Source organism: Orycteropus afer, unplaced genomic scaffold (assembly GCF_000298275.1).
Source record: "Orycteropus afer afer isolate SDZICR_OR568_19922 unplaced genomic scaffold, OryAfe1.0 scaffold00002, whole genome shotgun sequence".
NCBI classification, from domain to species: domain Eukaryota; kingdom Metazoa; phylum Chordata; class Mammalia; order Tubulidentata; family Orycteropodidae; genus Orycteropus; species Orycteropus afer.
Window position 1 is genome coordinate 32,351,041 of NW_006921589.1, and position 22,013 is coordinate 32,373,053.

The 22,013-nt window shown below is 39.6% G+C and overlaps 1 protein-coding gene across 1 annotated transcript in view; it reads left to right on the forward strand.

Moving 5' to 3' along the window:
• MPP4 (membrane palmitoylated protein 4) overlaps positions 1-20,625 on the forward strand; it is a 42,723-nt gene extending 22,098 nt beyond the window's left edge. The window contains exons 10-21 of the mRNA XM_007935128.1: positions 674-738; positions 3,210-3,227; positions 4,670-4,708; positions 5,883-5,903; positions 9,884-9,898; positions 12,034-12,075; positions 12,388-12,558; positions 13,809-13,889; positions 16,106-16,199; positions 17,318-17,426; positions 19,351-19,485; positions 20,434-20,625. Coding sequence (XP_007933319.1) covers positions 674-738; positions 3,210-3,227; positions 4,670-4,708; positions 5,883-5,903; positions 9,884-9,898; positions 12,034-12,075; positions 12,388-12,558; positions 13,809-13,889; positions 16,106-16,199; positions 17,318-17,426; positions 19,351-19,485; positions 20,434-20,625 — 982 coding nt within the window. The remainder of the gene's footprint in view (positions 1-673; positions 739-3,209; positions 3,228-4,669; positions 4,709-5,882; positions 5,904-9,883; positions 9,899-12,033; positions 12,076-12,387; positions 12,559-13,808; positions 13,890-16,105; positions 16,200-17,317; positions 17,427-19,350; positions 19,486-20,433) is intronic.
• Positions 20,626-22,013: the final 1,388 nt, after the last annotated feature.

Below are 22,013 nucleotides of genomic sequence, written 5' to 3' on the forward strand. Positions count from 1 at the left end.
AGTAGGATTGCCCAACCTTCCTTCCGAGGAGTGGCTGGTGGGTTTGAACCGCCAGCCGTCTGGTTAGCAGGCAAGTGTCTTAGCCACTATGCTACTTTATAGTGTTGAATAAGGGAGAGAACAATTCCTCTTAGGAAGCTGTTTTGGGTTAGGTGAGGAAGAGGTGACCAGCTTTAAGGACTTGCTGGTGGTGGGGGAAAGCAAGAGAGGAAGAACAAGTCAACAACAGAGGTGTCAGGTGTCAAGAAAAGGGCAAGGCCTTGATCTGAACCCCTGGCGTGGTTCTGGAGATCAAGGTAGAAGCAGGAATCTAAGGAATTGTTGAGAGTATCAAACTGTCTAGGAGGAAAATTAGAACGTAACTCACTATGACAATTCTAAAGAGACAAGATGACATGCTGGAGAGGCAAAACACTATGGGTAATTTGTTGACGCTCTGTGGTATGTGGACTCATGGTCATAGGCCAGATTTTCACTCTAAGTCTGCATTGCAATGGAAAGATGTCGTGAGGCAAGAAAAGTGGTGAGGAAAGCTATGCAACTGGAGAATGTGTTCAGAGAAGAAATCGTTTTCACCTGGTTGGAGGCAGCAGAAGTTAAGACATTCTGTTTGTGGTTGTCCTTTTCCTGCATTGATTTTTCCCTGCTCATGGTATATGTCTTTTTTGCATAGAAAGCAACGGGAATTCTGGTGGTCTCAGCCTTACCAGCCCCATTGCTGCCTCAAATCAACTTTATGTGAGTATGCTGATTCTGCAATGTATGTCATGGGATGCCGGCTCACACTCTCTCAGGGCTGGCTTCCTGCACAAGAGAGGGTTTCCACATGTCCCCACTGCTCCAAATAACATCCCCAGCAGCCATGTGAAACCCTACCTAGAATAATCCTTCCCTTGGATTTGGGAAGGTTTTAAGTTTGTGAAAATGCAGATATGCTTGTGCCAGTGACATCTTAAGTCATCCCTCCCCAACTCGATGACCTCAGAGCTCTCTGCAGCTGCGATATATATTATACGTGTACAGGAAGCAAGGAGGCAAAGCCACGAACAAACCTTAATTTAGATTCTATCACTTGAGAAGGGCTAAATATCACACACTGTACAGAAGCTCTTATTGACGGTTGTGTGTGCCTTTGATGAATAAATGCAAGATTGAATCATTACGTAACAAATGCACCTTCTTTGCTAAACAGTACTACTCAAATAGGGTGGGAGAATGATTAGTAAAGGGATCCACGGTGGCAAATACTTCTGAATAACTTACTGCCTTACAAGATGTTGGCCAGGAGGAGCTCATGGAGTAAAGCCCTTCAGAAATGGTGCCCAGGCAGGCCCCTGGAAAGGAGTTAAGGAAGGACATGGTGAGCTGGGCATAGAGAAGAGACTGGAAGGGCGCTGAAGACAATAGTATCAATGTCACAGATTTTCCTGTGATGAACTCTCGTCCTCTCTATTGTTTCCCACTTCTCTAAGCCAAGAATTATTTTCTCCTTTATTTTCCCATGAAAAGATGTATTGACAACTGTAATGACATTTCTGAAGGAAGAAACCACTCATAATTTCTTTATACCGACAATATTTCCCTATATAATAGGATATATTTTACATAGTTGTAATGATAGTTTAATAATAATTGAAGTCAAAGTGGCAATATCGCTTTTAATCCTTTTTTATTTAACAGAAGCATTTTTCATGCCATAATCTTCATAGAGATATTTTATTTCTTCCATGTTTGAAAATGTGTATTCATAAGCTGGATGGAAGTAATTTTTTAGTTCATTTTCCTGTTTCATATGGAAATGCTAATTAGAGTTTGTAATCAGCATCCGATGACTGGATGACCGCTGGTTGACATTTAATTTGCTCATGTAGCCTAAGTGTGATTTATATTAGACTTTTTGAATATCCCATGCTGAAAATAGTTTGCAACCCCTATTACCGTCCTCACAGGTCTCCAGAAACAGAAGCCCCATGGTTGGAATCACTGACTTAAAGGGTCACCCTCACTGGGAACTGATGGAAACGATCATTTCCTAAGCTATTAGATCACTTCTTTTCTTTTCAACTCTGTGGATAATGCTGCAATAAATATTATTTTGTGTCTTCCTGCTCTGCTTATGTATTGCCTTAAGGAAAGAAATATCAGAAGCAGATCACTAGGCCAGAGGTATAGATAAATTTATGAATCAATAAAAAAACAAACTCACTGCCATTGAGTCGATTCGACTCATAATGACCTCTCCTTGGGTTTCTGAGGCAGTATCTCTACAGAAGTAGGTTGATTGTCCAGTCTTCTTAGCCTTCTGGTTAGGAGTCAAATGCCTTAGAGCTCCTATGTTGTTGTTGTTATGTGGCATTGAGTCAGCTTGACTCATAGCAACCCCTCCTTGGGTTTCTAAGGCGGTATCACTACGGAAGTAGATTGCCCAACCTTCCTTCCTAGGAGTGGCTATAGTTACTGAGAAATTCTAGGCTGGTGGAGCTCTAGTGGTGTAATGCCTAAAGCATTTGATTGTTAACCAGAAGGCTGGTAGTTCACACCGACCAGCCACACCTCAGAAAGAACACTGGGCAATCTACTTTATTGCCTCAGAAACCCAAGGAGGGGTCACTATGAGTAGGGACCAACTCAACAGCAGTGAGTTTGGTTGTTTTTTTTTTTCATGTTTGCTGACTGTTACTGAGAAGCTGCTTACTGAAGATGCGCTTGAAGTTGTTCCTTGTGCTTCCATTCTCCCTCCCTCCTTCCCTTCTTACTAAGATCCTAAAATCTGTTGACCTACGCACAATAATTCAGAAATAAGTCCTTACAGAGTTATTTAGGATGAAAAGGAATAGGTTTTCCAGAAGCAAATAGATCCCCATTTGTAACAAGGCTCATAAACACATCAGTTGCTATGTTGTTGTTATGTGCCGTCGAGTCGGCCCCGACTCATAGCAACCCCTCCTTGGGTTTCCGAGGCAGTATCATTACGGAAGTAGGATTGCCCAACCTTATAGGACACTCATTTGTCACTTTGTTACTAAATACTCACTAAATTTCTAGAGAAACAAAGCCAGAAATATTAATTGCAATAATTTTGGCACTTTTGCTTTCCTTATTGTAAGTAAATTAAGCTGAGAAAAGTGTAGCACAGACTATTGTGTTCCCTTGATTTTTGTTTATTTGTTTGTTTGTTTTTTTTTCCTGCTTCGATGATTTGTACCCAGTGAGTTCTATGGAAGAAGGTAAGAAATAGTATTTAGGGAAAAAAAAAATCTCATATCCAAAGTCTTCTAGAAATTTCCAGTTGTTTTCTTAATTCACTTCAATTCAGTTTGTCTATTAGGAGATCTTTCTATGTCCCTAATGGTGTTGTCGAGGAGCTCTGGTGGTGCAGTGCCTAAGGCATCTGACTGCTGACCAGAAGGTTGGTGGTTCAAACCCACCAGCTGCTCTGCAGAAGGAAGATGAAGCAATCTACTTCCATAAAGATTTACCACTTTGGAAACCCAATGGGGGTTGCTATGAGTCGTAATTGACTCCGTGGCAGTGGGTTAATAGTGTAGCCAATAATATCCATATTTATAAAAAATATATCAGTGAAAAGAATGCATATATCATCAGGCATAATTGTCCTAACACTGAAAAGAACAAAAGAAATGCAAAGCAACATTTATATACAGGCCCACTTATGACACAGCATCACAATAAGAACTCAATAAAAGTTGTGAATCTGATCAACTGTTTCAGGTCAACTCCTTTATACACATTATCTTAAAATAATCCTGGAAGAAAATTATTATCATTGCCATTTTATGGATGAAGAGATTGAAGTTCAGAGAAGGTAAGAAAGTTGTCAAAGGTTGCAAGCAGTGCAGTCTGCATTCAAGCTTCCATCTATCTGGTTTGGATCAGTGCTTGAGATGGACCTTGAAACACTGCAAGGACACGGAATAGCATAACAAGAGGCACAGAGGCAAGGAAGAACCAGAGGTCTACTTTGACAGGAATAGAAGATATGTGAGGGAGAGAAGTGGACACAAACCTTTAAGGCTGGGTTTGAGTCGTAGAGGAGTTGCAGTGTTTTACAAGTTATATTCTTTGTGCTTCAGCTAAAGGTAAACATAGCTTATATTCATTACGCACTTACCACGTGCCTGAGCTTTTCATGCTTTATGCCAATTAATCCTATTCTATGTGGCAGGTAAAGCGCTGTAGCGGTATAGTGGTTAAGGCATTTGACTGCTAACCAAAAGGTCAATGTTTCAAACCCACCAGCTGCTCTATGGAAGCTGCTCTTCCATAAAGATTTACAGTCTTGGAAATCCAAAATCAGGGTTTGCTATGAGTCGGAATCGCCTCAATGGCAGTGAGTTTGGTTTGGATGTGGTAGGTATTATGACTATCACTTTGTACAGAGGCTTAGAGAGCGGTAAAGCATCCAACACTCGAAAGCCTATGCTTTTTAAATTTTAACAATTTTATTTTATATAGCCTTTCAAGTCATACGTTTTTCATATAATACAGTTCAGTCCTTTTTATCCCTCCAAGTGAGCAATAGTTCAGTGACATTTACAGAAGGTGTAAGGTATAAGGTGGTCTGAGTTTTAGTGACATAAATCTATACATGGGGAATTTTGTTTTTTAATGCTGACACATTTCTTAAGTTCTATGTTTTCCTTTCTAGAAGATGACATGAAGATTGATGAGAAATGTGTGGAAGCAGGTATCATTTTCTTTTGAAAGATTTGCCACCAGGAGAAACATGAAGCACCTCAGCTATAGACTATCCAAAGTAGAGTCCACCCAATGGGCCACAGATTTTCCTCTGAGAAATGTGTAAAATGCCCCTCCCCACAGCCTTTTCTGTGGTTTTGGCACTTGGAGGGAGAAGCACAGCTGGGGGAAGGGCTCCAGGCCTCACTGACACTTGAGAGTGGTTTCTTGGAAATGATCTAAGGAACACGTCATAACAGAGTATCAGATGGTGGAACACCTGCAAACCACCAAGCTCTTTGTGGAGAACCATAAAATATCAACATTGAAATTCAGAATGGCATATATGTAATTAAGTCTGATACCATCATCTGGTAGATTCTAATATAGATAAATAGTGGGTTCCAAACAATTGAGAAATATATATATATTTTTTAAAAAAAGCACATTTCTGTATTCAGATTTTTTTTTTTTTTTTGTACTTGGGAAAAGATCTTCTCTATTGTAAGCAAGGCTACAATGAATCGTTTTATAAATACATTATTTCACATGTGTGAAAATATAGATGCAGCATTGACTGATCAAAGTGCACATGCATTGGTAATGTTGCTATTTATTTCCAATTGCCCTTCGTATAAATCCTTGCTTCTTACTCCTTGATGTCTCTTTAAATGGGAGGAAGAATTGTTTTCACTAACAAAGAAATTGATTTATTTAAGATCTTAGTCAAACAAACCTACTCAGTCAAGCCATTCATACACTCATCTCATTTGCCACACTCGTCTTGTTGTGGACTCCATCTCTTCAAGTAGGGCACCATTCCTCCCATGTTTGCAAACCCTCTCGTAGCAAAGTTGTGCAATATCCAGCGACCTATCAGACATCCTCATTTTCCCTCCCTTCTGAGTCTTCTTTTCATTTAATGTATTTATGTTAAGCTCCTGCTGCACCCCTGCTTGTCATCCTGGCCCACCTGCTTCATAGCTCTTATCTTGTTTAACGCTTATATAGGCCATAGAGATACCACTGATGTGGCCCCGTTTAGGAAAAAAATTGAAACAGTGGCATGTGCAAAGAAACATAGGGCCAGGGAATTAGACTGCTAAAATACAGACTCAGTGTGGATAATAATGTAAAGGTATTTCTGTTTTTTCTTCTTTTTTTGCCTTCATGGAAAACCCAAGATGAAGAAACATTTGAGTCTGGTAAGTAAAAATGAGCATTTGGTACTGACTTTTAAATATATATTCCAAATTTTGGCATAGTTTAAACAGATATTTAAGGAAATGATATAATATTTTAAAAATGAATCAACAATATCATTGTGAGTACTATAAATTTTACTTAAACCAGTGCTTCTCCATAAGGGCAGTACTGCCCCCTAGGGGGCATTTTGGAGCTTGATGTGGCTTCTTTTTTTATTAAATCATTTTTTCCCTTTATTTTATTATTATTGTTATTTTTATTGTGCTTTGGGTGCAAATTTACAAAGCAGATTTGTTTTACATCCAGTAGTTCATACACATTTGATTTCACGCCCCGATTGCTATCCTCAACCATAAAAAACTCCCCTCCCCTCTCCCATCTGTGACTACCCCCTCCCTGTGCTCTTATCTCTGCATTCTTATCTGTCTCTATGTGAATGCTGCCCCTCTGGTGTCGCATGGCTGAGTGATCCAAGGGGTGCATCTCCCTAGAATAGGTAGGTGCATCAACCTGGGGTAGGTGTTCTGCACGTTGGTCTTTCTACTGTTGGGCTGAGAGCCGATCCACAGAAGTGAGTCCATTTCTAGGCTCGAAGGACAACCCGGGGCCGTAATCTTGGAGGTTTCACCACTTTCTATCCAACCAGTGATTCTGGTGATTTTTGTGTTTTTGAATTTTGTTCCACATTTTTTCCCCTACTCTAACCAGGGTCTCAATTTTGATCCCTTTCCAAGTGGTTGACATTGGTAGCCAGGTACCATGTAGTTCTTCTGTCTCAGAATCATGAAAGCTGAGATCCTCAAGGTCCATCATATCTTTGGACTAAATGTTCCCAGATGACTTTGATTTTCTTCACTCTTTGCTACAGATGAGAGGAGACCAATAGTTGCATCTTAGATGGCTGCTTGAAAGCTTTTAAGATGTGGGACATTTTTTGGTTGTCACAGTAATTGAGGACTCAACTGGCCTTTAATTGATAGAAATTGGGAATACAAGACATCCTGCATTGTATGAAACAATCCTGTATAATGATGGGTTATCCCTAGTCCCACATATCTTCCGAATGTCCTATTGGACGGAACCTATTACATATAAAAATGGATCGTTCTTTATACACAATGTATGTACATGATATGTTCATGTTCACAAGATGTAACATGAAAAGCCTGGTAGTATAAATGATTGTCATGTTGGAGAAAACCATTCAAACAGAATAAAGACACTTGCAATCTACTCCATACATTTTTTCTCCTTCATACTGATAGTAACCTGGAGAGTGAGGTATCTGTACTGAATCGATTATTTTCTTTTTCCTTTAATACACTATTGTTATAGTTGGTGACAAATGGTAAGTATCATCAAAAACAAAAAAAAAAAAAAAAAAAAAAAAAAACCAAACCCAAACTCACTGCCGTCAAGTCAGTTCTGATTCATAGCGACCCCTCCTTGGGTTTCTGAGGCGGTATCTCTATGGAAGTAGGATTGCCCAACCTTCCTTCCGAGGAGTGGCTGGTGGGTTTGAAACACCAGCCTTCTGGTTAGCAATCAAATGCCTTAGGCACTATGCCCCCAAAGCTCTGAGGTATCATCAATTGTCCTCAAAGTAATGCTGACATCATTAGTAACAAAATGGGTCTCACAGAGTATTTTTGGAAAACTTGCCAACTGTTGGAGGCATGTTAACATACTTACCCATTTCCAAAAATTTTGTTTCCTCATTTTCATTGCTCTAGAATTTTTTTTCCCCCAAATTGTGTCAAGGAACTCTGATGAAATAGTGGATAAGGCATTTGTCAGCTAACCAGAAGGTCAGCAGTTCAAACCCACTAGCTGCTCTACAAAAGGAAGATGGGGCAATCTACTTCTGTAAAGATTTACAGCCTCAGAAACCCAGTGGGGGTCTCTATGAGTTGGAACCAACTCAATGCCAGTGAGTTTGGTTTGGTTTTTTTTTTTTTTTTTTGAGAATTGTGTTAGCGTATTATCCCTACTTCAATTAAGGCAATTTTCCTCTCTCTCACCACAGACAAATAAATCTGGACATTCCACATGGGTTTCACCCTATCTTTGATGTGATGAAAAGTATGTGAACTGTTCACTATAGATTAGTAAGTAAGTACAAGTAAGCTCGTACTCAGCTTGCTTACTGGGTACTCTGTCTGTCAGGGATTATAAATTTGAAAAGAGGCTTTGATTCTATAGGGAGGTGCTGTGGCATTAGGAGAGAGATGCCAGCTATACGTAGAACAGAATCTTTGGTGGTGAAAAATGTGAAATTGTTCACTACAGATTAGTAAGTAAGCGCAAGTAAACTCATTGGGTAATCTGACACTGCAAGTACTTAAGTGCTACCTTGCATAATTATGATGAACTTTTACTTGTTCCTTGGGGCAGTCAGTACCAGGTATTCTAAGAACAGCACTGCAGAGTGAAACACGCAGCTGCCCACCCTTACTCTAAATCAGTTCTGGGTGCCTCTTAATTGAGAATAAGAAGTCTCCATACCTTCTGAACCCAGCTCACTTAGGAGCTCAGTTGAAGAACAATTAACACCCAACCAAAGGCACATGTAAGGCTTGGCACTAGCCATGGGTGCCACTTGAAGGGAGGTGCCACTGAGCAGTTTCTATTAACCATCCCAATTTCCATTGCCAGCTGTGAGAGATCATTCAGCAGTTAAAACTAGTACTTTCATATTTGAGAGCCTCCATGGGTCAAGGGTGACTGTATGATTTTGCCCTGCTGAGTGTAGACAGGGAAGGAACTGAAAAATAAGAAATGACTTTGAGCATATTATAGACAACTTTTCATCAGTGAAAGCAAGGAAGGTGCAGTTGTAATTTTTATGTAGTTCCATAATATGTTAAATAAAAGATTAATGAGCTTGACTTATATTTTTGAGCTGATATTATGGTAAAGTTATCTAAAGGATGGGTGTCAGATGTTTGCACAGGGGCACAATTTCAGTGCTTGCTGTAGGTGCTATTTTCTGCAGATATGCTTCTGCACCCAGCTGACATATTTTCTAAATAAGAATTGTTGACATCCATTCACAATGCTTAATTATCTCAGAGCAATTAGCCAGCAGTTAAAGTTCTACAGCCCAGTCTTGACTCTGCTCAGAAGGAACTATCATGTGACCTCCATGAGTTTCTTCTCCAGGAAGTGAAGTATAGTTTATTTAATTAGGAACATTATTTAAAAACAAAAACAAAAAAATCCCCCAAAGAACACAGCACTGTTTCAAGATGTGAGGCAACCTCCCAGGGTTTAACTGGAGATGGAAACATGCGCACTAGACCCTGCATGGGGTAAGCACGGAGGAGCTCCGGCGTGAGGCCGCTGCGGTGGTTGCCCCAGCATCCTCCATCATTGCCTCCACTTCACAGGACTGCAATCATATGGCTTCTGAGAGAGCAGGCTGAAATCAGTTACTTTCCTACAATATCTCTCTTTCAAGTCCCAATCTGTGCCAACCAAGTACAGAAGATCTCTATCTCTCTATCTATCTCTTTATCTATATGTAGATCTATAAAGCCTTCTTGAAGAGTCTTTGGAGTCCCTGGATGGTGCAAACAGTTAATTCCCTTAGCTGCTAACCAAAAGTTTGGATGTTCCAACTGAGCACACTGAGTTCTACGGAGAACTCCACGGAGCACAATTCTACAGTTCTATCAAAAAAGGGGCCTCTGTGAATCACAGTGACTCCACGGCAACTGTTGTTGTTGAGAGTCTTGGCAAGCAATTTGAAGAAAAAGTTATTTTTTCCAAACAACAGAGTCAAGTCAAATGACAGTTTCTGATAATCTCCAGTAGTGTGTTGTTCATTTGCCTTGCCAGGCCTAATCCGAGTTACAGCTTTTGCTAACGGTGACATGAATGCCTCTCTACCGTCATTTGCCTTTATTTGCTGGCTAACTTAAATTTTTCAAAGGTTTCACTTTTTCATGTCTGTTTCTGCACTTACCCAAATATCCAGAGGAGCTTTCAGAAGGTAATTGTTCATTTTTATTTCCTGAGTAAGCCAAATAAAGCTGTGGGTAAGCTCTTTCAGTGCCTCCAAGTGGATACTTGACAGGACAACTTTTATGGTGAAGCTACAATATTTTAAAGGTGAAATAAGTGATGATTGAATTTCATAGAAAATATTTTTAAATCAACAAGAAGGCAATTCAGCTTTTATGAGTACAGTGAAACCGGTGAGAGCTGGAACTCACTGGTTGGGACTGCCTTGGTTTTCAGGGTTTTTCAAGTTCTCCACCTTTGACAGGGTGCAGTCTTACCACTTTTCTAGTGCTCTGTTTGAGTGGAAAATACTTGAATTTTCCTTCTCTTACAGGTTTCCACTTTACACAGCTTCTAGCTTTCGCAGGTTTTATTGTATATCCCTAAATAAACATTTCCTTTAAGTTTACTGGCATATTTTAATTAGAAAAATGGGCTTACTTGCCAAAAGCTGGAATTGATATTAAGGTGTTTTATTTATATTTTAAAATGAAAGCAAAAACAATGATTAAGGAAAAACGTGCTATATATGTCAGCCCACTTTATGAAAAAATGCTCATAGTGGCTAAGACACTTGCCTGCTCACCAGAAGGCTGGCGGTTCAAACCCACCAGCCACACCTCGGAAGGAAGGTTGGGCAATCCTACTTCCGTAGTGATACTGCCTCGGAAACCCAAGGAGGGGTCGCTATGAGTCAGGGCTGACTCGACGGCACATAACAACAACAACAACAACAAGCTCTTTATAGATTTTAATGGTCAGAACAGAGGTGTATAAGTGAAAAATAATATAAGTAAAAAATAATTTTTTTTCCTGATGTTTATAAAAATTATTCTGAGGCCCAGAATAATTTAGAGTTTTGAGTTTAAACTAGTTCTACTTGCTTGTCATAGAAGAAAATTCCAATACTCTGTTAGGAATACAGCAAAGAGGTTTATTGAGGGATAGCTACAGCTTGAATTGGGATCCACAAAGTGAAACTAAGTGTTCTGACAATCTGAGGGAGGGGTGAGTCTTAGTCAGAAAAGTGAGGAAGGAAGTACATGACCACGATCAGGAGTGGAGGTGGGGGCCCAGGAATGGTACAGTTATAAGACAATAACAAGTTAAAATGCTACCAGGTTAGCTAATCCACCCTGTAACATAGACTTCCTGGGATCAACCCAGCAAGCAAACCTCTGAAGTATCTCCATATACATTCCTCCGGGGACATGCTGTGCATGAACTCTCCCAAGACCACCCTAGTAAACATTTCTTTACAAACTACATCCTTGCTTCCTCCATCGTTTGCTGAGGGTGGTTTAAAGTTTTATGAGAAGTTCACAAAGCTCTAAATCACGGGTTCTGTTCTTAGGAAGACAGGAAAGAAGACAAGGTTAAATTTAACTTATTAAAAAAAAAAAAAAAAAACCTGCCGTTGGATCGTTTTTGACTCATAGCGACCCTTCTTTGGGTTTCCAAGGCAGTATCTCTATGATAAATTATTAAAAAAAAAAAAAAAAAAGGGAACCTTAATTCAGACCCAGGTAAGCTCATTTTCAATCATGCCATGCATCTCAGTTTTAGAATGCCTTCACACAGGCTCCTGACCTCTTGGTACTTTTCCTCAGTCAGAAACAATTGGCAGCCATTGAGAAAAATACTAATTCTTCACAGAAAAAAATATTTTATAAGGAAAGACATAAAAACTCAGACATTGTAAAGAAATTATAGGACCTATTGGTTAAAGCCACAATAGTTAAAGCCACAGCCAGTTTGTTATCTGTGTTTTTCACAATCTATTTTCTTAGGGTGTATATGGAAATGTATGCCCAGTCTTTGTGTTTTTACAGTGACTTAATATTTTAGCTACAGATTTAAACAAATATAAAATAGCTTTATGCTTTCATACTAGACAGAATGTATTCAGGAGAATGCTAAAATTCTGAAATATTTCTATGTAACTAGGTGCATGTGAATCATAGGATGGAAGGTGCTTAGAACATTCCTCAATGTAAATCTGGTGTGCCGCAATCTACTGAGATAGTGTCACTTGAAAACTTGATGACAATTTCATGCATCCATTCTAAGTATACTTTCCTTCTCCCTCCACATATCCTGCTCCTGCTGTTCTCTGTGTTGCAGACAAGGAGGAATTTATTGACTATGGTCAGAAGTTCTATATTGGTAGGTGATGATAAATAAGAGCTATTACTTGTTTTTGTCTCACTTCTCCCATAAAATGTAAATTCATGAGAAAATGGCCTTTGTTTAGTTGACCCAGAACCTGGTACAATGCCTGGCAGATAGTAGATACTTAAGATAACATATCGGTAGTTTGTTATTTTTCCTTCATGTCATCTAACTTCAGACAGACATGATTATATTCACTAACACTTTAGGATTATAGTCACTATGTGCTTCATTAGATTTGAAGGAAGAAGTAACCTCTTCTGCCCCAGACATTATGTTCTGTGTTTCTCTACCCCTGCCCCCAAGCTGGCTTCCGCCGCAGCATGCGCCTCTGTCGCAGGAAGTCTCACCTCAGCCATCTGCACAGCAGTGTGGGCTGCACCAGCAGCTGCTATGGTGTGGTGGGCGCCCCTTATGAGGAGGTGGTGAAGTACCAGCGATGTCCCTCAGACAAGCACCGCCTGATAGTGCTCGTGGGTATGTCCCCCATGTTCCTACTTTCCTTTCCCGCAGGGAGGTTTTCTTTCTAGATTCAATAATCTTGCGTTACAGTAGTGGTAAAAGCAGGATTTCCTTCAGGACCCCCATAAAAACACCTGGTTTTGTTTTAATAAAATTTGTATTATTTGTGTGTTTATAAATAAATAAAACTTCATTGTATCATGCTTTTATTGTCTACAATAGAATGTGGTATGCCATGGTATATATGAATTTGTATCATAAATTGTATTATGATGAGGTGATAAATTAGATTTTTATGCTATTTAGAATGTGTTAGATAAGCATAGATGAATGTTCCTCCAGACTGGATCACCGGTCCGTATTAGGTCCATTTCCCTATGAAAATTTGTAACCACCCTATTTTGAAAAGTGTCTAAGATCTTCTGGACTATACCTTTGGTGCTAAATAACAGGACAAACATAGTATTGGGGTGACTTGTTTTTGTGACCAAGATCTCTACAGTGTTGGTCCCTATAGCAGTAGCAATATATATCTTAGTATCCTCCTTTTTGTGTACCCCAGGTGTGATCAGAGCTGGCTCTATAGAGCACAGTAACATTTCCTGCAGCCAGGACCAGCTACATAATTTGCAGGGCCCCATGCAAAATGAAAATAGAAGGACTCTTTGTTCAATTATTAAGAACTTTAAAATAGGAATAACAGTATTAAATCAACAGGGACCCTTCTAAGCATGGGCCCTATGAGACTGCACAGTTCATGTGCCTATGAAGTCAACCCTGCCTCCAGCTGGACATGGGGGTGCCGACTCAACCACCTGTCAGGAAACATGCCCCCTGAATTCTATAAGTCACATAACCTATGACAGTTGAGTATGATTTCTGGGTTATGACATGATAGAAACTTCATTTGAAGAAGAAAGGCAGGTTGTCTCAGATCATCTCTACTGAAATGAGGCTAGCAAATTCCCAGTGTGCAATATTAAACAAAGTTTTCTGGGGTAACAGGTTCTTGCAATTCCCTACCTCATTTCTGAGTGTTAAAGAAATGTGGGTTACTCCACCAGCCACCAGGAAAATTCCCAAGAGCATTTTGGAGTTCCAGTCTGTGAGAAGGGAAATTATGTAATTTCCTTAAAAACATTTGCTCCCAAGTTTCTAATTGTTCAATAGAGCAATGATGGCTTCATCACCACATAATTGTATTTATTCACATTTAATGGTTTCCATATGTGACTTTGTGTGTGTGTGTGTGTGTGTGTGTTTAGGACCTTCTGGCGTTGGAGTCAATGAACTGAGAAGACAACTCATTGAAATCAATCCCAGCCATTTTCAAAGTGCTGTGCCACGTACGCATAGTTTTTCTTTTATAGTAATTTATGTTTTTATAAAACTTTCTTTGCCTCTGCAAACATACTGATCTAACTTAACTATGTCATGCCACCTTTGTTGTAAAAGCAGGAGACACAAGGGACAGGCCCTTAAGTATTTCTAACTATATTTATTTTAATAAAAAGAATTAATTTACTGGCATGTAGCCAGCTAGGCTTTTAAAAGGTGATTCTGTCTTTTTTTCCATTTCTTAATAATCACATAGATGACCTTTTAGGAAAAGTAATATTTAATAATAATAGCTAACATTCATTCAGTCCTTACTACTTTCCATGCATTGTACTTGGTTCTTTAAACACCTTGTTTTATTATTTAGTTTCCATTTGGGAAAAAAAGTAATGTATACACATATAATTTTAAAACAAGGAGCTTTGGTGGTATGATGGGGCTTGGCTGCTCACCAGAAGGTCAGCGAGTGGTTCAAAAGGCTATGTGCTAAAGACACTCAAGGGAAGGGAGAAAAGACCTGGTGATGTGCTTCCAAAGCTTACAACCTAGGAAACCTACAGAGCAGTTCTACTCTGTCCTATAGATCTGCTATGATTTGGAATTGGCATACAACAATGGTTTTAAAGCAATTGAAATATACCACACATACTAAAAAACTCAAACTCACTGCCATGGATTAGATTACAACTCATAGTGATGATTTCCAAGGCTGTAGATCTTTACAGATCACCTCATCTTCCTTCTGCAAAGCACCCAGTGGGTTTAAACCACCTACCTAAGTCACTTGACTGCTAACCAGAAGACTGGCAGTTCAAACCCACCAGCCACTCCTCGGAAGGAAGGTTGGGCAATCTACTTCTGTAGTGATACTGCCTCGGAAACCCAAAGAGGGGTCGCTATGAGTCAAATCCGACTCGAGGGCACACAACAACAACAACAACCTTCTGGGTAGCAGCAAAATACCTTACCCCACTATACCACTACACAATGGTTTTAAAATGGTATTCTCTTATTTTCCTTTGATCTTTGTCTTCCTTTCTTCCGCTACGCTCCTCCTTCAGCACTATCCCCAAGTCCTAAGCCAACTCCTAGTACATAATTTTCCAGATTTTCTCCTTTTTTAAAAAAAAAGCTCTAAGAATTTGAGAACTGTGCTTCTAAAAAAATTGTTACTTGTTTCATACTGTGATTCATCCTTCTAAAAAAAGAAAACTTTAAAAATCACTGTAAGAATACCTGTTTTTTTTTTTTAATAATAGAAAAGATAAAGATTTGTGATAGCATTCCTGAATTCAAAAAAAGAGAAGGCTTAAAATAATGCATAGTTTCTTACATATACAAACGGATATCAAAATGTAAGTTATGACTGAGGCACTAAGATGAAAATCTTTAAATAAGGTATGTGAAAACCAGTTAAGCCCCTCACAGACATCAAGGGTATAAAAGGATTGAGAAGCGACATTAACTGAGAATTCTGTGGAAGGACTGTATTGAAAAGAGCTATGCTGTGAGTTCCTCATAGTGGGCAGGTAGAGTGTGCATGTGTGGAAAGGGTGTTTCCCCCTTACCTTATGGCAAAAAAAAAGAGGAATTTAAGGAGACCACTCAGAGATCTAAGTTGTTGTTTGTTGTTACATGCCATCAAGTTGATTTTGACTCATAATGACCCATGTGACACAATAGAACTGACCCATAGGGTTCTATAGGCTGTAATCTTTGTGGGAGCAGATTACCAGGTCTTTCTCTTGTGGAGCTGCTGGGTGGGTTGGACCCAGCAACCTTTTGGTTAACAGCCACACACTTAACCATTTGTGCCATCACATCACAGGAAATGTACCATCCAAACATAAGCTATGGCTGCTGTTACTGCTACCTGGCAGCCCTTAGGCAACTCAGGGTTCATGTGTAATTCACTAGGGCCTGTTCTGAAGAATAGCAGGCTATTACAGTGTTTCCTTTAAGCCTCCTGGTCCTGGCTTAATATTTTGTATGTTGTCTTCCACACTGTGAGCACTCTATAAAGATTTATAGAGGAACTTATTTTGTTATGGAAGCTACTACCTTATCACTAATTTAGACTTCCTCATTTTGATTCTAGCATTTAATATTTATCTATCTGTTTATGTGTTTATTTACTTTCATTGGACATTTTAGTGCAAGTGGATATTGATAATAAAACAAACACTTTGAAAAATCTGAAACCTTTCATTCTCTTTTTTGATAGACACTACTCGCCCCAAAAAGAGTTATGAAATGAATGGGCGTGAGTATCATTATGTGTCAAAGGAAACATTTGAAAGCCTCATGCATAGCCACAGGTAAGGTACAAGTTCAGAATGTAATTCTTGTATCTGATTGCTTTATATTCAAAACACATTCCCTATTTTTCATCCACTGTCTAAAGGTATTGTGGCAATTCTGTTGGTTTCTGAAAAAATAAACAAGGAAATGGACGTTGATATACTAATACGTCAACTCATTGGGTTTGGACAGGGAGCAGAGTTGTGATGCAACCTTTAGAAAATGTGAGGAAGTAGTCAAGTTTTCTTGTTGGTAGGTGCTGTGAAGTCGGCTCTGACTCATAGTGTCCCTGTGGACAACAGAAGGAAACACTGCCCAGTCCTGCACCATCCTCTCAGTCCTTGCTGTGCTTGAGCCCATCAGTGCAGCCACTGTGTCAATCCATCTCATTGAGGGTCTTCCCCTTTTTTGCTGACTCTCTTCATTACCAAGCATGATAGCCTTTTCCAAGGAATGGTCCCTTCTGACAATATGACCAAAGTAGGTGAGATGAAGTCTGGCCATTCTTGCTTCCAAGGAGCATTCGGGCTGTATTTCTTCCAGAACAGATTTGTTCGTTGTGGCAGTCCATGGTATTTTCAGTATTCTTCGCCAACACCACAATTCAAAAGCATCAATGCTTCTTCGGTCTTCCTTATTTATTGTCTAGCTTTCATACGCATATGAGGTGATTGAAAATACCATGGCTTGGGTTAGGCACACCTTAGTCTTCATAGTGACATCTTTGTTTACTAACACTTTAAAGAAGTCTTTTGCAGCAGACTTGCCCAGTACAATATGACATCTGATTTCTTGACTACTGCTTTCATGGGAGGAGCTCTGGTGGCGTAGTGCCTAAGCCATTTGACTGCTAATCAGAAGGCTGTGGTTCAAACCCATCAGCCACTCCTCGAAGAAAGATTGGACAATCTACTTCTGTAGTGATACCACCTTGGAAACCCTAGGAGGGGTTGCTATGAGTTGATTGACTCAATGGCAGTGAGTTTGTTTTTCTTTTTTGGATGCGTATCCACTAATTCTTTTTGTATTAGCAAGATCCATATGTTTATATTCTTTTCTATTGGAATTCATCTTGTTACCACTATACTATTTTACTTATAGAAAGAGTTCTTATTTTCTTGTCACATCCTTGCAGGATGCTGGAGTATGGTGAGTACAAAGGCCACCTGTATGGCACTAGTGTGGATTCTGTTCAAGCAGTTCTTGATGAAGGCAAAGTCTGCGTCATGGACTTAGAGCCTCAGGTGGGTTTGTCGTGGAATATTTCCCATCTCTTCTGGGGTGGTTAAGTTTGCGTGTCAGCTTGGCTGGGCCTGGTTGAGTGTTTGGGCAGCTGGTGGTAGTTATTCCCTGTGATGAGACTGGCAATCAACTCCATGGTGGGACCTACTATAAGCAGCTGAGTAGCTGCTTTAGGGATGTGGTCTGCTTCTTGTACATAAGAAACAGCTTTGGAATTGTCTCTAGTTTATGGCATGCTTGAACCCTGCATGTAGCTATGTCGTTGTTCAGCAGCCTGCTATGCTCTGCTGACCTTGGGACTTTCAATGGACTTGAATTAATGGCCTGCTGTGTGGTTAGGTAACATCGGGACTGTGCCATTTTGTCAACCTTGGGCTTGTTAGCCTCAGCAGCCAGTAGCTGCCTGAGTGAAGAGATGCCTCTAGCTTCATTGGGTGAGGAGCAAGGGGCAGAGCTGAAGCCCAAGGTCAAGGAGCTTTCACACAGCCCCTAGAGCCTGGCACTTTGAATTCAGACTTCTAGTCTCCCGACTGTAAGAGAATAAACTCCTGTTTGTTCAACAGGAGTTCAAGCCATCTCATTTGTGGTATATTCTTGCCAGAGTGGCACTAGGTAACCGGGACATCCTCAAAATAATGAGTCCATGGCACCCATTTTATGCATATGCTATGTGGTTCAAACCCATCAGCCACTCCTCGGAAGGACGGTTGGGCAATCTAATTCTATAGTGATACCGTCTTGGAAACCCAACTTGACAGCAATGTGTTTGGTTTGGTAGGTTATACTTGAAACACACTGTTATTTTAGGATAAGACCACTTCCCATACCCAGGGACCATGATCTTCCTTGAAGAATCAGTTGCTGTCATCTTGCCTTCGACTGGGGGAAGAAGTCTTGCTGCTCAGACACAAAACTAGAACTGAGTGGGTGAGCATAAGAAAAGTTGGAATTCTTGCCTTGATCTTGATCCCAAAAGCATCAAGGTAACTTCTTGTGGAGGGAAAAGCCATTGTTTTACACAAGAAGGCAAGATTCTCATGTCAGATCTGTAGCTACCTCCTGAGACCATATGTGGACTGGAGAGGAAGTGAGCAAGTAAGATAAGGAACATAAAATGTGTAGGTCAAAATTTTATGATGCTTATATTGTGTGTGTGTGTTGGTGTGTGTTTGCATGCACACTTTCCTTAAGGTGTGCTAAAGAGAATCAAGGGAAGAGAGATATGCTCTTAATTATGTCAAAGCTGGTGGTCAGCATGAAGATGGCAGGAGTATCCAATATGAGGTAATAGAGGAAAGGGCAGTGAGGGTGAAACAGAGCTGATCCACCTTGAAAATGCAGGCACTGAGGTCTTGTGGCAGTACAAGGTGGCCATATACATGATCCAGAAACAATTTTATTAATTTGTTTAGATAGCCATCAAAGTGAACACACAATTTTAAACGCCCGTAACACTCAGAGAATGCAGCCATGAGGTTTTATATAGAATCTTACTCTCAGATTTCAATAATACCACAGCTAGTAAGTGGAAGAGCCAAAATGTAAACTTAGTTTTCATTCTAGAGCACTACTCTTATCAAAATTTTTGTTTGATTTTTTAAGAGTTGAGGACTTGAGGGGAGATGAGAATATATTCTAGCTAAAAATAATTGCTGATTTCTAAAACTCAACTCACTGCTGTCAAGTCAAATCCGACTCATAGCGACCCCTCTTTGGGTTTCCGAGGCGGTATCTCTATGGAAGTAGATTGCTTAGTCTTCCTTCTGAGGGGTAGCTGGTGGGTTTGAACCGCCAGTCTTCTGGTTAGCAGTCAAATGCCTTAGGCACTACGTCACTAATTTCTAGTCATAATTTTGAGAACATTCATATTGACTCTAGGAAATTTGGACTTCTGTTTTTAAACGTACATTTAATTTTTCTGTATAGGGTATTCAAGTGGCTCGAACCCAAGAACTGAAGCCTTATGTCATATTTGTAAAGCCATCTAACTTCACTTGTATGAAGCAGTCTCGGAAAAATGCCAAGATCATCACAGACTACTTTGTAGAAAGGAAGTTCAAGGTAAGATACAGAGGAAGTGATTGATTTAATTTTTTTCTAGTAAAAAATCACAGTATTGCTTCCACAGAATTCCTATGTTAAGGAATGTAATATTACTAATACATAATATCCTTTTAATGTATTCTTTTTACTGGACATCATTTACAGATATTAAACTAAAGTTTAATAAATGCCAAGGTCCAAAAGCCAGTTTGCAAATCTTGACCTTCACGTAGGGCATTGGGTGTGCACAAGCCAGTATCTGTATTTCAAGAGGATTATTTATAAGAAAGTTCTCTTTAAAAATGCTGTAGTAAATATACTTTGCATATAATGTCAGGTGTCTTTATTACCTGATCTTCCATTATTTTTTAAAAATATTTTTTCAATGACTGTTTTATGACAGACTGATCCTCCAGGTTGCCTTTAGTTCAGTGAGTGCATTCTCTGAGTGTTATGGGCATTTAAAATGGTGTTCTCATTTTGATGGCTATCTAAACAAAAATAAAATCATTTCTGGATCATGTATATGGCCACCTTGCACAGGAGTACTGTCATAAGATTTCAGTGCCTGCGTTTGCATTTGTATTTATGATTGCATTGGCAACAAGTAATGTTATTTTAATTGTCATGGACAAGTAAGAAAATAACAGCTATAAATTACCATTTTTATGAAAGTGGCCATTTTGTGTCTGCAAAATAAAGTAATTCTTAGCAGATTAATGTTCTTTTGAATTTTGTTTCATTTATATTTGATAAATTTGCTTTGATTTTGTGTTGCATATGGTTCAATAGTTTTAAGCATTTAATATAATAAAATATGTCCGAGTAGGAAGTTGAGTGGTCATTTATTTGACCTAATTGTTTATAAAGAGCTTCTAACTGAGTGTGACAGCGTAACAAACTGTGTGTTAATTCAATTTGTCTAATTAAATCTGTGCTGTGCATATTTTTCTATTTCTCCTGAAGGATGAAGACCTACAAGAGATGGAGGAGTTAGCCCAAAAAATGGAGACACAGTTTGGCCAGTATTTTGATCAAGTGATTATGAATGACAACTTGCAAGATGCATGTGTCCAGTTGTTGTCAGTAGTGAGGAAGGCTCAGGAAGAGCCTCAGTGGGTCCCAGCAACGTGGATTGCTTCTGCTACTGAGTCTTAGTCTTAGTCCTGGACTTTTAACAATGTATCTTTATTACAGGTATTTGAAATAATAACTGCAATATCAATACACTATTTGATCCATTTTAACATGTGCAACTTTAGAAGCCTGTAGTTTATTAATTAATCTTATTTGAAAATAAATGTATATTGCATGGTTATATAGATTGGCTTTGGAGAAACGGTTTTTTCCTTCACCTCCTATGCAACAATTGTAGGAACATGATAATGTCCTCACTGAATATGAGAACCTTTCATTGATTTCATATGATCTTTGTAGGACTCTGATAGAGTTTTTCCTAAATAAAGTATGCAATATTTCAATCCAGAAACTGTGTTTTACTATATAAAACTCGTTTTATGAAAATGTGTTGGTTACATCATGCTCTTTTCCAAAAAGTGCCTTGTGGTAGTTAAATTTGTATGTCAACTTGGCTGGGCCTGGTTGAGTGGCTGGGCAGCTGGTGGTAGTTATTCCCCATGATGAGACTGGCAATCAATACCATGGTGGGATCTACCACAAGCAGCTGAGTAGCTGCCTTTGGGATGTGGTCTGCTTCCTGTATATAAGGAAAAGCCTTTGGGATAGTCTCTAGCTTATGGCATGCTTGGGCCCTGCATGTAGCTGTGTCATTGTTCAGCAGCCTGCCATGCTCTGCCAACCTTGGGACTTTCAATGGACTTGAATTAATGGCCTGTCGTGTGGTTTGGTAACATCGGGACTGTGCCATTTTATTTGTCTACCTTGGGCTTGTTAGCCTCAGCAGCTGAGTAAAGAGAAGCCTCTAGCTTCAGTGGGCTGGGAGCAAGAGGCAGAGCTGAAGCCCAAAGTGGAGGGGCTTTCACACAGCCCCTAGAGGCTGGCACTTTGAACTTGGACTTCTAGCCTGGAGAACTGTGAAAGAATAAACTCCTGTTTACTCAAGCCATCCCATTTGTGGTATATTCTTGTCAGCGTGGCACTAGGTAACCAGAACATGTGTATTTTAGGAAGTCAGCAAGAAAAGTTAATATATACATTTCACGTGTAACATCATAACCTCAGGAACTGCACTGCCCCAATATTTACAAATCAGTCTACAAGAAAAAGATGATTATTCTGATTAGAGGTATCACAATCATTAATCTTCCTAAAAGCCCAACCTTCTTTCCAAGGAGGTGCTGGTGGGTTTGAACCACCAGCTTTCTGATTAATAGTCAAATGTCTTAGGCACTATGCCACCAGAGCTCCCATACTTAAATTGTTCTTGTTACCTGCCGTGGAGTCGGACCAACTCATAGCGACCCCTCCTTGAGTTTACCACGCAGTATCACTACGGAAGTAGATTGCCTCTCTTCCTTCCGAGGAGTGGCTGGTGGGTTTGAACCTCCAGCCTTCTGGTTAGCAGT